Below are 20,225 nucleotides of genomic sequence, written 5' to 3'. Positions count from 1 at the left end.
TGGCGCCATGCATAACAGGAAGGAAATGGGGTCCCTGCATACCAGGATAAGAATTTGGGCCAATCATACCAGGATAAGGAGGGGCCCCGCATACGTGGAAGGGATGGGCACCAATCATAACAGGAAAAGGATGGGGCCATGCATACCAGGACAGAGATGGGGCCAGTCATACCAGGATAAGGATGGGGCAGTGCATACGGGGATGGGGGCCAATCATAGCAGGATAAGGATGGGGCCATGCATACCAGGACAGAGATGGGGCCAGTCATACCAGGATAAGGATGGGGCACTGCATACGGGGGCCAATCATAGCAGGAAAAGGATGGGGCCATGCATACCAGGACAGAGATGGGGCCAGTCATACCAGGATAAGGATGGGGCAGTGCATACAGGGATGGGGGCCAATCATAGCAGGATAAGGATGGGGCCATGCATACCAGGACAGAGATGGGGCCAGTCATACCAGGATAAGGATGGGGCACTGCATATCAGGACAGAGATGGGGGCCCTGCATATGAGGAAGGGGATGGGGGCCAATCATAACAGGAATAGGATGGGGCCATGCATATCAGGACAGAAATGGGGCCAGTCATACCAGGATAAGGATGGGGCACTGCATACCAGGACAGAGATGGGGGCCCTGCATATGGGGATGGGGGCCAATCATAGCAGGATAAGGATGGGGCCATGCATATCAGGATGGAGGTGGGGTCCCTGTATACCAGGATAGGGATTGGGGCCATTTATACCAGGCTAAGGATGGGGTCATGCATACCAGGATGGAGATGAGGTCCCTGCATACCATGATGGGGATTAGGGCCATGCATACCAGGATGGGGATGGGGGCCAATCATACCAGGACCTAGATGGGGGTCCCTGCATACCAGGATAGGGATTGGTGCCATACATACCAGGTCGGAGATGGAGGCCCTGCATACCAGGATAGGGATTGGGGCTATGTATACCAGGATAGGGATTGGAGCCATGCATGCCTGGGTGGAGATGGGGGCCCTGCATACCAGGATAAGGATAGATCCCTGCATACCAGGATGGAGGCCAATTATACAGGATAAAGATGGGGCCATGCATACCAGGAGAGAGGTGTGGGGGCCAGCATATCAGGATGGGGATGAAGGGATAGGGATTGGGGCCAATCATACCAGGATAAGAATGGGGCTATGCATAACAGGACAGAGATGAGGGCCATGCATACCAGGATGGGGATGAGGGAGCCATGCATACCAGGATGGGGGATATTAAGTATAGAATTGACCACATTTTTTGCTTAAATTTTTTTCTAATTTCCTCCCCTGAAACCTCGGTGTGTCTTATGGTCCGGTGCATTTTATAGTCTGAAAAATACGGTTGTCACGAGTGCGGTACCTATCACGACGGCTCCTGAATAGAGGTAATATCCTCTTCCTGGTTCTGGGCGGTGTGCGGGACTGACTTGCTTATTGGATGAAGCAGATCAGGTGATGTGTATATGTGTAATGAGGAGGGTGCAGCCTAAGGGTTACAATGCCCTTTAGCAAAGTGTTCAGAATTATTATACAGCTTGTGTTCCTCAGGCAAAATGGGCCCAAAAAGTTATATAACTACCTCTGAAAAGTAAAAAATTATGAACGGTTTTACAGATGGATGCAGCGCTCTTGAAATTGCTCAGACATTGGGGCACTATCAGAGAATCATTAAAAGTTGTGTTGCATATGTTCACCAGAATCACAGAAAACATATTGAGAAATAAATCTGCACATTAACTGCCAAAGATTTGAGAAGAATCAAACTTGAAATGACCAGGATGCCATTAACATAGTTAGCAACATAGTTAGCAAGGCCAAAAAAAGACATTTGTCCATCCAGTTCAGCCTATATTCCATCATAATAAATCCCCAGATCTACGTCCTTCTACAGAACCTAATAATTGTATGATACAATATTGTTCTGCTCCAGGAAGACATCCAGGCCTCTCTTGAACCCCTCGACTGAGTTCGCCATCACCACCTTCTCAGTCAAGGAATTCCAGATTCTCACTGCCCTAACAGTAAAGAATCCTCTTCTATGTTGGTGGAAAAACCTTCTCCAGATGCAGAGAATGTCCCCTTGTGACCGTCACCTTCCTTGGTATAAACAGATCCTTGGAGAGATATTTGTATTATCCCCTTATATACTCATACATGGTTTTTAGATCGCCCCTCAGTCGTCTTTTTTCTAGACTAAATAATACTAATTTTGCTAATCTCTCTGGGTATTTTAGTTCCCCCATCCCCTTTATTAATTTTGTTGCATTCCTTTTTACTCGCTCTAGTTCCATTATATCCTTCCTGAGCACCGGTGCCCAAAACTATACACAGTACTCCATGTGCGGTCTAACCAGGGATTTGTACAGAGGCAGTATAATGTTCTCATCATGTGTATCCAGACCTCTTTTAATGCAACACATGATCCTGTTTGCCTTGGTAGCCGCTGCCTGGCACTGGCTGCTCCAGGTAAGCTTATCTTTAACTAGGATCCCCAAGTCCTTCTCCATGTCAGATTTACCCAGTGGTTTCCCATTCAATGTATAATGGTGATATTAATTCCTTCTTCCCATAACCTCACATTTATAATTGTTAAACCGCATCTGCCACCTTTCGGCCCAAGTTTCCAACTTATCCAGATCCATCTGTAGCAGAATACTATCTTCTCTTGTATTGACTGCTTTACATAGTTTTGTATCATCTGCAATTACCCTCCAGTGCTGTCATAATCCAGAAGTGCAACCTCCCTGGAGGCCAGAAGTACAAGGTGTTAAGTGCTCAGAGACGCGACTGAGGAGAGGAGGCTGAACCAGACCACTACTTAGGTAGACACAGAAGTGGAAACATTAAGACTGGGCAGAGACCTATATAAAGACAGATTCTTCACAGGTTTTATGGCCTGATGAGATGAGAGTGAGACTGGATCTGGATGAAGCAGGTAGATGGCCCATTCCTGGGTCAATAATGGGCACAGACCTCCACTTCCACTCAGATGCCAGCAGGGTGGAGGTGGGGTACAGCTATGGGTTGATATAATTAAAAATGAGCCAGTTGGCAGGCGTGTCTGCGGCTCCCCAGGGTCCTGGTCTTCGCAGTGGTATTGCTTTCCTCTCGGGGAGAGTGATGCTACGTTTGGAGGCAAAGAAGGATAACTGCATCCAGGTATCACAAACATGCAACACATTTCACACTCCAGACCACCAGGGGGAGCTTCTGATCCTATTTATTAGGTCACTCCCCAAATATATATATAACTGGTAGTCTGTAGGGAAAGTGTGTTCATTTCCTGGCAGAGCTCCAGACAGGAGTTCTGTTAGTTCCAGACCAGAGTCTGAGAAGGACAGAAAGTTAAAGGAGCTGTGCATGCTCCCAGAAAGAGACATTGAAAGGCAGAATTGTATTGCAGCGAGTGTGAAGGAAGTCGAAGCAAAGGAGAGGATACACGAAGGGGACCAGCCCCGCTCAAGCTGTCTCCTTCTGAGGCGCAAAATCCCGGTAGCTGGAACACCGAGGGAGTAAGGACCTCTACACCTTATTTCAGAGACAGGCAGGACAGCTAATTGCAAGTTACCTGTCCGCACCTACACCCAGGAGGCACGGTGACAACTACAGAGCCAGGTTATCTAAGAGACCCTATAAACAGGCCCATGTCACCAGCCATATGGGTTTTGTCCTATCCTATATGTGGGACAGAGAGAATGAAGCACCAGATCTGTGAGACCCTTATGTGAAGCCATAGGCAGTAAGGGACTACACCACCGCAGCGCAAGGGAAGGCTACTGATTTCCACCTGGACAAGGGGACTCTGGACTTGCCTCCAAACCGGCCGGATTCTGCCTGCCCTGTGATCTGGTGCCCTGGACTGTGGATGCTGAAGTCTTCAGTAAAGGTAAAGAGACTGCAACCTTGTGTCCTCGTTCTCCTCTGCGCCTCTCACCATACCACTATCTACACACCGGGAAGCCCTGGGGACATACTTCACCTGTGGGAAGGTATACCATCTAACTGCCATAACATCACCCCAGCGGACCGCTTAAAGCAGCGTCGGTCACTCTGACCCAATACCACAGGTGGCGTCACGAACATTCCCCTTAAATATCTTTCCCTTTTACATGGACGTCCCAGGGCCACGGAAAGGGTCAGCCACCGTGACATCCCCCTTTGAACTGCAGGACCTAGTACCGAGTACCCCCTTGCCCTGATGGGGCGCTCCATGTCCAGATGCTGGCCTGAGCAGACGCACAGTTACAGGGCTCATGCCAGGCTCCCTGCTTTTGCGGCTTGTACCGCCTGCATTGGTGTTTTCTTTATTCTCCCAATGGATCCCAGAAGAGTGAGAACCTCTGCACTTACCTCTGAGCCACCTCAGCCAGCTCTGCGACCACCCTGGATGCCTTCCTCCTGCAGAAGCAGAGCGGCATGTTGGTCCAGGCACCATCTTGCCTGGACGGGGAGGTGTCTGGATGGCATGTGGGGGCTGCAGATCCCAGCACCCTGGATGTAGGGGACTCACAGCCATGCTCGGTGGACTCGGTCTCAAGAGGTGGTAAGGACGATAATTGGGGTGACATCCCACAGCAGCAGCAGGCTGGATGGGACCAGGAGACATTGATATCCCCTGGACAGTACACCGCAGAAAATGGCGGTAAGCCACAGGCTGAGGAAGGAGGACATCCCTCCTCCCCCTACCAACAGAGCCATTCCTTGCTTCCCTTGCTACCCTCCAGATCCACAAAGATCCTCATGGATCAATGCAGTAATGATGGAGAAGCAGGAGAAGTGCATTCAGACACCTAGCTGCAGTAAAAATATGTAGTAACAACCTGAATTTTTTTCCCATCCCTTTAGGGGAAACGTTAAGAAAATAGATAACCTGGTCAAGCCCCACCTCCACATAGAGAACCCTGTTTATTAAGACTATAACTTCATCCAAGACTTTTCCCCTGGTGCGCCAATCCTCTGGAATGCTCTACCCCAAGATATTAGGATTAGGACCATCCACAATTTGAATAGTTTTAGGCGCTCCCTCAAAACACATTTGTTCAGAGCGGCCTATCACGTTCACTAATCAAAGTCATTTTATGTTTGTGTGTGTGTAGCCCATTCACTATCTCCATCTACCCCACACCCCCTGAAGATGGCTGGACCATCATTGTAAATACATCATTGTAAATACACACCTGTACTTTGTATCTCCCCTCCTCATTGTAGATTGTAAGCTCTCACAAGCAGGGTCATCTTATTTTGCTTTAATTATTGTATTGTTAACGTTATTAGTTATGACTTGTGTTTGAAACTGTTAAACTGTAAAGCGCTGCGGAATATGTTGGCGCTCTATAAATAAAGATTATTATTATTATTATCCCAAAAACCAGTAATCTTGGGACAAGACCAAAAAATGTGGTATGGGGTGATCACCTCAGACCCACAATGCCAGCACAAATTTGAGAGTTGAGGGTTCAATCTGTGGAGGAAATCAGGGGTATAATACCAGAACATCAATATTTTATACTGGTCTTCCTTGTAGAGGGTACAAATAGAGGACTTAGACGCTTTTTCTCATATGGTCTGCCAACAGTGTTGTGATAAACTTCTCTCCAGGATAGATTCCCATCCACTCATGTAAGGGTGCTTAAGATGTTGGCCCTCCTCAGGACAATTTAGCATCCGATATATATCCAAAATTAATCCTCTGGTTGACGTGTCCCTTTTGCAAATCCTCTCAAAATCAGTAGGCATAGACACCTTCGAGCTACCTTAAAGCGAAAAGGCAAAATGTCTGATTTGCAAGTACTGGAAGAACTCTTTATTAGAAATGGCAAATTTAGACTTGATGGTATCAAACAAAAGAAGCTCCAGCGTGTCCCCCTCTACCAGATCCGCAAACCTGAATAATACCGCAGAAATCCATGGATGGACCATTGCAAGGTTGATATATGAAAGAGATCATAGGTGAATTAGGGGAAGTCAGGGTATACTTTTTCATACATGTAGTCCAGACCTCCCTCATGAACTGCATAGGACCCAACAAAGAAACTTACTTTAGTGGATGTAGTTGACCACAGTAACGAGTTTGGATGAATAGGAGCCATCCATAATTTCTTTTATCTCTGTCCATTTGTTGTGAGCCCACAATAAAATCCACGAGGGAATCCTACGTACATGATCCGCCCAGTAATATTTAACAACATCCGGACGGAAAGAGCCCCCTGCGACTTATGAAAGATAAGGACACGCTTGGATATTCGGTGACGCATATCATTCCAAATGAACCTCATTATGGCTGCCTGAAGAGCCTTAAGTTCACTCATGGGAACCTTAAGCGGTAGAATTTCAAAGTAATAAAGCAGCTTGGGAAGGAGAGACATTTTAACTGAAGCTACACGGCCTACTAACGAAAGCGAGAGTGGCGTCCACCTATCCATCATCTCCTCAGCTCACCCAGAAGTGACGGGAAGTTGCATGCATATAGATTGCTGTAAGAGGAAGACTGGTTAACCCCTAAATACCTAAAAGCTTCAGCCTTCAATCTAAACTCAAAGTTTAACTTTAAATGGTCCAATACGTCAGGAGGGATATTTAATGGCAGAGCTTCCATTTTAGAGGTGTTCAATTTATAACCCGACAGGTCTCCATACTTCTTGAAATCTTTCGTAAGATTGGGTAGTGTAATATGGAGTTTAGTTACAGGTAAAAGAACATAATCTGCAAATAAAGAGATCTTAAACACTTTGTTCCTAACCTCGAGTCCTGAAATTTTAGGGTTTTGTCGTATCATCTCCGCTAATGGTTCTATGCACAAGACGTTTTGTAGAGGAGATAAAGGGCAACCCTGTCGAGTGCCATTTGAGATAATAAACGAAGGAGAAGTGTGAAAAGGCAATGTAATTGAGGCTGGGCTGAAGGGGAGCTATACAATGCACTAATGGCTGTCATGAAGTGACCCAAAATTCCAAAGATCTTTAAAGTCTCAAACATAAAGGACCAATTTAAGCGGTCAAATGCCTTTTTCACGTCTAAACTCAATAGGAGGGACTGTGAATTATTTTTATTAGAAACCTCAATTTAATATAATAACTTTTGGGTATCTTTTTGGGTATCTTCTATCACATACACCCCTCAAAATGACTTCAAATGTGATGTGGTCCCTAAAAAAAAATGGTTGGTTCCAAAGTTGTTCTGGTGTAAAGTAGACATGTCATAAATGTTAGGTATCAACTATTTTGTGTGACCTATCTCTGTGATTTAAGGGCATGAAAATTCAAAGTTTGAAAATTGCAAATTTTTCATCAAATTTCTTTTTTATTCAGAAAGAAATGACAAGTAATTTGAAAGAAATTTTACCACTACCACGAAGCACAATATGTCATGAAAAAAACAATCTCAGTATCCCCGGGATCCATTGGAGCGTTCCAGAGTTGACAGTAGTCAGAATTGTAAAAATTGCCTTGGTCATTAACGTGCAAACCACCCTCGAGGTAAAGAGGTTAAAATGTAAAAACTGACAATAATTTTTTTGCTTAAAATACAAAGGAAATGTGTCATCTTTAATTTTAGGCCTTTTAGAGATCATATCATCTTCCACAATAACAGTAATTTTGACCAGGGGTGCCCAAACTTTTACATGCCACTGTATACAGTTCTGTTACGTACAAAGCACAGTGGTATACACATTACACACAATCTCCATTGTGCACACATACACACACACACTCTATTAATACATTCTGATCACGCATAAACGTCAGCACAACAGAGCCCGGGACACCGCTCTGCCACCAGGTCATGTGATCTAACTCCTCCCACCCATGTGACATCACCACAGGTCCTGTAAGCACAGAACGACCATATATCCAGTGTGCGGCTCTGCAGGTGGAGGTATGTGGTGAATCCCTATTATTGTGTGTGGAGACCATTATCCCCGTCACAAGCAACCGTTTTTGGGCCTTACTGATGAGCTGATAATTTTTGGTTGTTTCTCCCACCGTCTCACTGCCGGAAGCAGCACTTTCTTACATTTCCATTGTTGTGGACAAACAGGGACTGATTTTTTTTGCGGGACGTGTTGTATTTTACAATGTTGCCATTTAGGGCAACATATAACATTTCATTATCTTATATATTTCTTTTTCTTAGAGGGAATTAGAGATAAGTAGTAATTTCTTCATTGTTTTCTGGCTGTGAAATGTGAGCCATTCGCCGTACGGAGTATAAAAATGTGTTGGTTTTATGTTATGGGTCTTCTTGTAATTTCTCTTTTTGGTTGTTCACGACGTGGTACATTAACGTTTTCTGTTTATAAGGCGAGGTTCACACAGGCGTATAATATATTTTCATGCAGGAAAAAAATGGATGATTGTCATCAGTTTTGTCATCCACGTGCTATCTGCATGGCCTCCGTTAATATACACCAGTTAGTACAGTTTTAGAAGTCCAAATACAATTTCATATGTTGAAGAATTGCAAAGTATCTGTACAAATTAGATACTTGTGGATGATTTGTACGTAATCTAATTTTTTTTGTGTGCACCCGTAGACTTGAATAGTCGAGTCTCATCCGACATACGGAAAAGACTGGTGTATGCTGCCACCTTTTTCACGTAAACATTTGGTCTGTGTAAAAAAAAAATGGTCATCTAAACAGCCTTATTGAACAACACCATCCGAACGTCGCCTCATACTAGTTGTAGAAGTTGTAGGATTAATGAGGTTTGCCCACCAATAGTCATGAATAAATTTCTGATTCCTGGGAACCCCCACCCCCAAATTGATACGAAGCTTTATTGGAGAGAGGGTATGCTCGGCTATCTATCGCTCCATTTAGTGTCTGTAAGAGTGAATAAAGATGAGTGGACTTTAAATGAAAGGGATATCTTTAAAGGAATTGTCCACTACAGGATAATCCCTTAATAATGGCCACAGGGTGGGATGCAGAGATGAGCTTTGTGCAACTCCAGTCCAGGTTAGTGCTCTTTGACCGTGGACAGAAGTTGCACAAATTTCCTGACCTTCTGGGTTTCCCAGTGCGGCATTTTATTCGCTGGTAGGACGTAACGTCATTTGTGCAACGCACAGGTGACAACCCACCATCCCGACACATCATAAGTCAAGGCTAGGATGCTGGCTGGAAAATCAGGAAGTTCTTGCACCTTGTCAGGACCATTGCAAGAGATCACTGACCTGGACCAGTGTCATGCTAAGTGATCGTGCTGCATAAAGTTAAAAAAAAAATCTATACTTACCTCATGAACTTGCGACGTTTCCTTTGCTCTTGGCTCTGTGTTCCCCGACGGTTTCCCAGCTTATAAAACGTCACATTACTAGGACCCTTTCACCCATAAGATGAGACCAATACTATTAGACATGTGTGATAGTTGACGGCCCTGTTGAACATTTTCTATTGGAGCCCACAAGCTTCACATTACGCCACTGGCTGTTTGAACAGATTACTGTAGTTGAATGCAACATCGCAGTCAATAAGGATGCGCATGGAGGTAGTCAATCAACGCTATTTATTTTACTACCACAGAAAGGAAATTTAACTAGAGGGACATGTAGTTATATATAGATATAGGCCGGTAAACACAATGTTAGGAGTAATAACAATAAGAGCATTACAATACTTTACGACACTTTATAAACTAAATGCAACATCTTAGTCAACGTTCTATTTGTATACAATGTTCTTATTATTTAAAAGTTGAACGAATATTGATGCCTTTTTGTCTTAGCTGAGCAGGCGTCACTCTCAACACTAGGCCCGTCACCGTCGTATTCTCTACAAGTGCCTTTGATTGCTACACTGGCACTAACGAGGGTCATCGCTACATTCCGCTAGGCCGCAAGTCCCCATTATGTGAGTCACTTGGTACCACATGTGTTCATCATATTGGCCACCTTCATTCCCTGAAGTGTGGCCATGGCCCACACCCTGTACCATGTATCTACCCTGGAAGTAACGGCACGGTTCACTCAAGACTTCTCGTCAGCAAGGCAGATGTCCTGTCTTGTCCAGACACCAGCGTCTGACCATCAGTGCTTGTCCTGCAGAGTCTGGATGTCGGGTCTTGGATGGCAAAGTCTGGGCTTCGGGTCTTGACCAACCAAGTTTGGGCCTCAGGTCTTGACCGGCGAAGTCTGGGCTTCAGTGCTTGACCAACGATGTCTTCATGCTCCAGTGTCAAGCCACTCTTTGCTTGCTAAAGTTCTGACGCGGACACAAGTTCGATACACTGTTCACATGTCCTCTCCATCTCGCATGCTGGCACTGACTGAGTTCCCCCCTCACCATCCCAGCCTTTTATATTTAACAACTGCGCCACAGCTATCACCTGACCCGGCATTCCTCTTCAAGTTCTTTCCTCTGGGAATGTTTTCCCCATCTTTTAGTTCCTGCCTGCACTGCTCAATCAGCAGATAGCAACATTTGGCATTGAGTGCTTTGGAATGTTGATTAACCACATTTTCTGTGCTTCATCTCCTTCCAGCTGCAGCCTTCATTGTTTCATCTGAGCACAATAATAGTTTTACATAACTCATTTTTGTCAACTTTTTTGGCATGAACTTTGTATTTACAGCAAAACCGCACCGATATGAATCGTAAACACTCCCTCTTAGTTCCTCATGTGGGTTCCTCCTAGATATGTTGGTTTTCAGATTTTGGGTATTTTTGTACCATATATATGAAATTGTAAGCCTCTTATATAGTGAGTTGATAAAGTAAGTAAGTTAAAAAATATGTCATTTACATGGGATTTTGAATAATTTTACTTTTGCACGTTTTCTGTTCTTTCAGGTTCTTACAATACTTTCTCCACCCAGTTGATATCTTTTATATGTAAGAGAATTTTTGCTGATTGTCAAGGATGGATATGAACAGAGACAAGATGGTAGAGAGTATATTAAATCTCACCCTAGAGATCCTCTTCCGACTTACAGGGGAGGTGAGAGATTCTGGTGACATCAAATTGCATCATCTATGGTAGTAATAGATGATATGACTGGAGAGCCGAGGACTCTTGAAATGTTTGCAGTGAGATTTATTACTTTGTTTCTCCATACACAGGGTTACGCAATAGTGAAGAAGACCTCTAGTGATCACTGTCGGGCGCCTGTGTCTGAAGGATGGGAAGGAAATTTGAGTCCAATCACAGGGTCTCTACCTCCCCTACGGACACATGAGGACATCAAGGACCAGAAGATCCTAGAGCTCATATACAAGATGATTGAGCTGCTGACTGGAGAGGTGACACTGCTGGGAATGTTGGGACATTATACAGTGACGCTATGAAGGGATCGGGGTATGATGACGATATCATTGTTTGTGTCAGGTTCCTATAAGGTGTCAGGATGTCACTGTCTACTTCTCCATGGAGGAGTGGGAGTATCTAGAAGGACACAAGGATCGGTACAAGGACGTCATGATGGAGGTTCTGCAGCCTCACACATCACCAGGTAATAGACAGAACATGGGCTATAATTATCTGTATGTAAAGAATAAATTCAGACCCTGTATGTGTTGCAGTACTGTGAAAAATGGAGAACTACTGTGAACACTGCGGAGTAATCCACAAAGGTTCAGTTTAATATATGGAACTGTTTATTGTAACTAAAGCATAATAGTCTACAGGTTTCAGCATCATAGTGACACCTTCCTCAGGCCACAGATGTGCGCCATTAAACTGAAGCAGCTTTAAAGGGAACCTGTCACCCCGAAAATCGCGGGTGAGGTAAGCCCACCGGCATCAGGGGCTTATCTACAGCATTCTGTAATGCTGTAGATAAGCCCCCGATGTTACCTGAAAGAGGAGAAAAAGACGTTATATTATACTCACCCAGGGGCGGTCCCGCTGCTGGTCAGGTCAGATGGGTGTCTCCGGTCCGCTGCGGCGCCTCCCATCTTCATTACAAGACGTCCTCTTCTGATCTTCAGCCACGGCTCCGGCGCAGGCGTACTTTGCTCTGCCCTGTTGAGGGCAGACAAAGTACTGCAGTGCGCAGGCGCCGGGCCTCTGACCTTTCCGGCGCCTGCGCACTGCAGTACTATCCTCTGCCCTCAAGAGGGCAGAGCAAAGTACGCCTGCGCCGGAGACGTGGCTGAAGATCAGAAGAGGACATCTTGTAATGAAGATGGGAGGTGCCGCAGCGGACCAGAGACGCCCATCCGACCTGACCAGCAGCGGGACCGCCCCTGGGTGAGTATAATATAACGTCTTTTTCTCCTCTTTCAGGTAACATCGGGGGCTTATCTACAGCATTACAGAATGCTGTAGATAAGCCCCTGATGCCGGTGGGCTTACCTCACCCGCGATTTTCGGGGTGACAGGTTCCCTTTAAAAGGCAAAAAGTTCAGGAAAAAAAATCAGAAACGAGGGAGGACATATCATGTGACATGGTGATAAACAAACAGCATATACAGTGGGGCAAAAAAGTATTTAGTCAGTCAGCAATAGTGCAAGTTCCACCACTTAAAAAGATGAGAGGCGTCTGTAATTTACACCATAGGTAGACCTCAACTATGGGAGACAAACTGAGAAAAAAAAATCCAGAAAATCACATTGTCTGTTTTTTTAACATTTTATTTGCATATTATGGTGGAAAATAAGTATTTGGTCAGAAACAAAATTTCATCTCAATACTTTGTAAAATATCCTTTGTTGGCAATGACAGAGGTCAAATGTTTTCTGTAAGTCTTCACAAGGTTGCCACACACTGTTGTTGGTATGTTGGCCCATTCCTCCATGCAGATCTCCCCTAGAGCAGTGATGTTTTTGGCTTTTCGCTTGGCAACACGGACTTTCAACTCCCTCCAAAGGTTTTCTATAGGGTTGAGATCTGGAGACTGGCTAGGCCACTCCAGGACCTTGAAATGCTTCTTACGAAGCCACTCCTTCGTTGCCCTGGCGGTGTGCTTTGGATCATTGTCATGTTGAAAGACCCAGCCACGTTTCATCTTCAATGCCCTTGCTGATGGAAGGAGGTTTGCACTCAAAATCTCACGATAAATGGCCCCATTCATTCTTTCATGTACCCGGATCAGTCGTCCTGGCCCCTTTGCAGAGAAACAGCCCCAAAGCATGATGTTTCCACCACTATGCTTCACAGTAGGTATGGTGTTTGATGGATGCAACTCAGTATTCTTTTTCCTCCAAACACGACAAGTTGTGTTTCTACCAAACAGTTCCAGTTTGGTTTCATCAGACCATAGGACATTCTCCCAAAACTCCTCTGGATCATCCAAATGCTCTCTAGCAAACTTCAGACGGGCCTGGACATGTACTGGCTTAAGCAGTGGGACACGTCTGGCACTGCAGGATCTGAGTCCATGGTGACATAGTGTGTTACTTATGGTAGGCCTTGTCACATTGGTCCCAGCTCTCTGCAGTTCATTCACTAGGTCCCCCCGCGTGGTTCTGGGATTTTTGCTCACCGTTCTTGTGATCATTCTGACCCCACGGGGTGGGATTTTGCGTGGAGCCCCAGATCGAGGGATATTATCAGTGGTCTTGTATGTCTTCCATTTTCTAATTATTGCTCCCACTGTTGATTTCTTCACTCCAAGCTGGTTGGCTATTGCAGATTCAGTCTTCCCAGCCTGGTGCAGGGCTACAATTTTGTTTCTGGTGTCCTTTGACAGCTCTTTGGTCTTCACCATAGTGGAGTTTGGAGTCAGACTGTTTGAGGGTGTACACAGGTGTCTTTTTATACTGATAACAAGTTTAAACAGGTGCCATTACTACAGGTAATGAGTGGAGGAAAGAGGAGACTCTTAAAGAAGAAGTTACAGGTCTGTGAGAGCCAGAAATCTTGATTGTTTGTTTCTGACCAAATACTTATTTTCCACAATAATATGCAAAAAAAATGATAAGAAATCAGACAATGTGATTTTCTGGATTTTTTTTTCTCAGTTTGTCTCCCATAGTTGAGGTCTACCTATGATGTAAATTACAGACGCCTCTCATCTTTTTAAGTGGTGGAACTTGCACTATTGCTGACTGACTAAATACTTTTTTGCCCCACTGTATACGATAAATCAATAAAATCATTAAAAAAAATCAAAACATTATAGAGCTGTTAAGCCGGGTAACATAGTAACATAGTTAGCAAGGCCGAAAAAAGACATTTGTCCATCCAGTTCAGCCTATATTCCGTAGATTTTATTTTTAAATACACTTAAGAATTGCTAGAAGTATCCTAAAAATGTCTTCAGATGCATCAAAATATGAAGTCCAAAAAAGGCCATGTTTTTAATAGAATATTCTTATATTATTCAAAAATATATATTTTATTTTATGGCAGATGACTTCACCAGTGATTTGGACGAACAGGAACATCTGATAACTTCAGATTTTAAAGAAGAGAATTTTAGTATCACACAAGTTACCTATGAAGATCATGCCATTTTTCCAGATAAAGCTTCAGTCCTTCACAACAGAGATCTGTCATCTGATCCTATAAAATTAGTCCTATCTTCTCATTTGTCGCAGGTCATTAAAGAAAATGAAATTCTCAGGCAGGTTGTTCAAAATCAAAGATCTCAAGGGAAGAAGACATTTAAATGCTCAGAATGTGGAAGATGTTTTAATGACAAATCAAATCTCATTAAACATGAGAGATTTCACACGGGGGAGAAGCCATATTCATGTTTACAATGTGGGAAAGGCTTTGCAGACCGATCAAATTTAGTTTCGCATCAGAAAAGTCACACAGGGGAGAAACCGTATTCATGCTCAGATTGTGGAAAATGTTTTACACGAAAATCAAATTTAGAAAACCATAAGAGAATTCACAAAGGAGAGAAGCCATTTTCATGTTCAGAATGTGGGAAATGTTTTACAGATCCATCAAGTCTTGTTATGCATCATAGAAGCCACACAGGGGTGAAACCATACTCATGCCCAGAATGTGGAAGGTGTTTTATCCGAAAATCAGTTCTTGTGGTACATCGGATAAGAAAACACAAGGAATAGAGAAGCTCCCTGATATAGTAGATCCTGATAATATGCCATGTAGGAGGTATTAGGTGGAAAATCACTCACCTTTGATCAGCCTTTGATAGCTCAGATGGTAGAGTGGAGGGCTGTAGAAGGAAATTAGCAATCTTTAGGCTATTACTTCAAATCTGGCTTGAAGGAACTTTTAGAAAAATTTGCTTTTTCGGGCAGACTGTATTATGCCACATGGATGTACCTAAACCCCATTCCTTTCATCCTTTCCTCTCCCTCGGATGAACTGGATAGATATATGTCCCTGTTTTCAATCGTACAGAACTACATATGTTGTGTAAACCATAAACTCAACAATACTGAAGGTGGATTTGATCATCAATACTTTCCAGTTAGTTAAAAAACAGACACTGAAATGTTTTACCTCACAGAAAGAATCAGCTGCAATCCCGTGCTGTAATGTCTGTATTCTCTCTTTTGCTTTCTTCCCTCTCCAGTAGCTGTGGTATGTCCAACCTGTTCCTGCACGGACAAACACAGCCATTACACTGGGGCATGTTTATAAGATTATCAGAAATATTTTTTTAAACACATCCAATAGTGGAACTTATTATTATTCCAAGATCTAATGATTAAAATATACTTTTGCCCATGGCACAACCCATTTGAGGCTGCTGTACCACCTCGATCGATCCTCAACTCCCTGCTTGAAAGAGGTGGGAAAGGATCCAGAAAATGAATATATTCACAAACCTTCCTCAGTGGTCACCATTGCTTTGAAAGAAGACATCTTGGATCCCAATATGGGAAAATATTGTTTTTTTTATTGTTTTCATAAAATCTAATACAAGAAACAATGAGTTTCGCCACAGTAAGTGTTCCTTCCTCAGGGTCTATGAAATGATAAATATATAATAAAATATCTAATCATTACTTAACCTCTTATTTTGAGCCTTAAATTCTTATTAAAATATGTGCCTGAAGTTTTCTAAAAGAATTAAAATCAATGATGGCAAATAAACAAACAGCAGGTAACTGTTGATTACCTGCCTCAATATTGGTGATATTTCGGGAAGGAGGCCATTCGACTACAGAGTTAGCAAATGAGAGACTTATGCTAGTTACCTAGATAACCAGAGTTTTATGAAGTAGTTCGTGAGGCTGAATAGGTTATGTGATCCCATTTCCTAAGCGTCGAGTAGCCACGCCTATACTATGGATGCCATTAAGGGTCAAGTTTATATATTGTGCATTTTGCAACGGAAAGTATAGGATTTCTAGGACGTATGTGTATGATTAAAGCTAACCCAAGACCAATTTATAGACAGTAAGCAGATTGTAGACTTGAATGAGAATATGACTATATTACTATGGGGCCAAGTAGTCTTGACGACAAATATCTAGTAGGGTGAAAAAAATTCTGACATATTATTAATGTGGAAAAAGTGGTGAACGCCAAAAATTACCAAAATAAATACACTCCCAAATCAAGGAGAGCTTTGGGAACTATCCATAAGATTAATTATTGGGTACATGCTTAAATAGGAAGTAAATTAGAGCCATGGGATAAGGTGGACATGTTTGATAAGAAGCAAAGCCTCATAACTATTATACAATTGTGTTATGATTTTATTTGTGTTTCTGACGCTAGATATTTGTTCAGTGTGAGGAAGATGGAAACACGTTCAATACAATTTATGACAACTATATTAAATAACAATATTTTCCCACATTGCGATCTAAGAGCTCTTCTTTTAAGCCGCCGCTCAACCAGTTGGGAATCGTTTGTGGAAACAGCCATCGTTAAGGCCCCCATGTACAATAGATGGATGTAGGTCGAATGATCGTTTAGTCAACAGCAATCTCTCTTAAGGAACTTTTCTATAGTGAGAAAAAAAAGGTCCGGCCACTGAAATTCAGCACGCTGGACCCTTCTCTTTCCCCTGGAATATCTCTCCAGGGAGAAGTCGTTTTCATGTTTAGAATGTCTTAAATGCTTTTACAGTTCTATCCAGTTCTATTACATGCGAGAGTAGAACAGAAGTAGTATTTATGTTTATCATGTGGAAAATGTCACATAACTGGGGAGAAGCCATGTCATGTTCTGTACGTGGGAATTACTTTTCACGGAAATCAATTTTTATTGAACATGCAAAAATCACTTAGGGAAGTGACCATTTTTTTCTATTTGTTTTATAGATAAATTGTAGAAAGTAAAAGAAAAAAAAAAGTCACTGATAATAAATTACTGTTGTAGAGTTGTGGCCAAAAGTTTTGAGACTGGCACACATTTTGGTTTTCGCAAAGTTTGCTGCTTCAGTGTTTTTAAATTTTTTTAGTCCGATGTACAATTATTAGCATTTCACACGTTTAAACTTTTATTGATAACTACTTGAAGTTTCTGTAAAGACTCAATATTTCCAGTCCTGACCCTCATTTTTCCAAGAGTTCTGCTCTTCGCCATTCTAGTCTAATCAGCACTTGGAGTTTATCACAATCTCAATGTTTTTGTTTGTCCACCCAATTTTTGAGGATTGACTCTGCGAGATTGAGATCTGGGGAGTTCCGGAACCATGAAACCAAAATGTCAATGTTTTGTCCACCAAACGCTTAGTTATCACTTTTGCACTGGAACATGGTCTCCATCATAATGGAAAAAACATTGTTCATCACCACATTGCTCCTGGATGATGGTAGCAGTTGCTGTTGGAGGAGGTTTAAATCCCATTCCTTATTCATGGTAGTGTTTTTAGGAAAAGTTGTGGATTTGCCCCCACCATGGATGAGAAGCCCCCACACATGCATGGTTTCAGCTTCCTTTACTGTTGGACCGACAAAGGATTCATTGTAGCATTCTCCTTTTTCTCTCTGGACGATCATACTACAAGACATTCCAAATAGTCCGGAGGGACTTCAAGAGAACTTCACCCAGTCCTCTGCAGTCTATTCCCCGTACTTCATACGAATGTCAGTTTGCCCTTGATGTTTTTCTTGGAGAGAAGTGGTTTCTTTGCTGCTATTCTTAACACCAGGTCTAAAAATATCTGAAGGGCCGTCACAGTGTAGAGGGATCATCCTTATTCTCATTTGCACATGGAAACATGAGAAGCAATAGAGTGAAACCTGAAAGGGAGAAGATACAGATTAGATATTAGAAAAAACTTTTTGACACTGCGGGTGATCAATGAGTGGAAAAGGTGACCACGAGAGGTGGTGAGTTCTCCTTCAATGAAGGTCTTCAAACAGAGGCTGGACAGACATCTGTATGAGATGCTTTAGTGACTCCTGCATTGAGCAGTGGGTTGGACACGAGGACCCTGGAGGTCCCTTCCAACTCTAACATTCTAGGATTCTATGATACCACAAGCCTTCGTCTCACTGTGTCTGGAGAATCATGGATACCAGCTTGCTGCCATTCCTGAGCAAGCTCTTCACTGGTGTTGGACAAATTTCGTAGCTGAATTCTGTTTAGGGGATGGTCCTGGTAGTTGTTGGACTTTCTTGGGTGCCCTGAAGCCTTCTTAACACTAACTGAACCTCTCTCTTTGAAGTTCCTGATAAATGATTGCAAATCATTTAATTACTTTTTATAACGATCCACAGTTAATGTAAAACGGGACTATAAGAACTGAAGTACCAAACTTTGTAAAACTCCAAATTTGTGCCAGTTGCAACGTTTTTGGCTAGGACTGTAGACAATGATTGTGAAATGTATGCAATTAGTTATAAACATCTGTTATCTAAAGAGCAAAAATTATCCTGATATCACTCCTACGTATCAACTCTGTGCATAGACTAGTTTCCATTAATGCACAGTATGTAACTACTTCTCAAAGCTTGTTACCCATTCTTAAAAAAAAAAAACAGTTTTATTGAAATGTTTTCAATTAATAAAACATTAACTAGACATTTTTATGTTGGGGCAAATCTTTATTTTTAGATAGTCATTGCCTTGGAGCCTATGGGCTTGAAGAAGTATTTTGCTTGTAGAAATCAATCGTTCCATATGGGATAGTTGTATAAAATATATTACTCCAATGAGCCAGGCTACACAGTCTCCTATTCATTAGAGATTAGCAAATGAATTGGAGGTGATTTGAATTCACCTACAATTTTACAAAAAATTTAATTCTCCAGAAATGTCCGCAGGCGGCACCGAAGCACAAACAGTCTGTCTCTATGATGAGGAACATGTTTGTGCTTCGGGATGTCCTGTGGCCAGGTCTTTCCTTGGTTTCGCTGGCTTAGAGAAGGAAGTTAAGTCTCTGCCTACAGTTTCGCCCCGAAGCACGGGCATCTCACTAACTGAAAACTTCTAACACTGATTACCGTATATACTCGAGTATAAGCCGAGATTTTCAGCCCAAATTTTTGGGCTGAAAGTGCCCCTCTCGGCTTATACTCGAGTCAAGGTGGGTGGCGGGGTCGGCGGGTGAGGGCGCTGAGGCATACTTACCTGCTTCCAGCGATCCTGGCGCTCCCCCTGCCGTCCCACGGTCTTTGGTGCTGCAGTTCTTCCTCTATCAGCGGTCACGTGGGACCGCTCATTAGAGAAATGAATAAGCGGCTCCACCTCCCATAGGGGTGGAGCCGCGTATTCATTTCTCTAATCAGCGGTGCCGGTGACCGCTGATAGAGGAAGAAGCTGCGGCACCGAAGACAGCTGTCCGGGAGAAGGAGCCGGACGCCAGGACCAGGTAAGTATGTAATATTCACCTGTCCACATTCCAGACGCCGGGCGCCGCTCCATCTTCCCGGCGTCGCTCCATCTTCCCGGTGTCTCTGCGTTCTGACTGTTCAGGTCAGAGGGCGCGATGACGCATATAGTGTGCGCGGCGCCCTCTGCCTGATCAGTCAGAGCAGAGAGACGCCGGGACCAGACGCCGGAACGAGACGCCGGGAGCTGCAAGCAAGAGAGGTGAGTATGTGTTTTTTGTTTTTTTTTACTGCAGCAGCAGCAGCGACAATGGCAGAGCTTTCTATGGGGCAATATGAACGGTGCAGAGCACTATATGGGGCAGAGCTATAGGGCAATAATGAACAGTGCAGAGCACTATATGGGGCACAGCTATAGGGCAATAATGAACGGCGCAGAGCACTATATGGGGCAGAGCTATAGGGCAATAATGAACGGTGCAGAGCACTATATGGGGCACAGCTATAGGGCAATAATGAACGGCGCAGAGCACTATATGAGGCAGAGCTATAGGGCAATAATGAACGGCGCAGAGCACTATATGGGGCAGAGCTATAGGGCAAT

General features: G+C 43.4%; 1 protein-coding gene across 1 annotated transcript in view; it reads left to right on the top strand.

Annotated features, from left to right (window-relative positions):
- The window catches only part of LOC138666862 (oocyte zinc finger protein XlCOF7.1-like), a 77,001-nt gene that overhangs the window by 18,997 nt on the left and 37,779 nt on the right, over positions 1 to 20,225 (top strand). Inside the window, exons 8-11 of the mRNA XM_069755042.1 lie at positions 10,885 to 10,963; positions 11,086 to 11,265; positions 11,351 to 11,474; positions 14,319 to 14,974. Coding sequence (XP_069611143.1) covers positions 10,885 to 10,963; positions 11,086 to 11,265; positions 11,351 to 11,474; positions 14,319 to 14,974 — 1,039 coding nt within the window. The remainder of the gene's footprint in view (positions 1 to 10,884; positions 10,964 to 11,085; positions 11,266 to 11,350; positions 11,475 to 14,318; positions 14,975 to 20,225) is intronic.

Source organism: Ranitomeya imitator, chromosome 2 (assembly GCF_032444005.1).
Source record: "Ranitomeya imitator isolate aRanImi1 chromosome 2, aRanImi1.pri, whole genome shotgun sequence".
Lineage (NCBI taxonomy): Eukaryota > Metazoa > Chordata > Amphibia > Anura > Dendrobatidae > Ranitomeya > Ranitomeya imitator.
The sequence above is the reverse complement of the archived record's forward strand: the minus strand, read 5'-3'. Positions and strand labels throughout refer to the sequence as shown.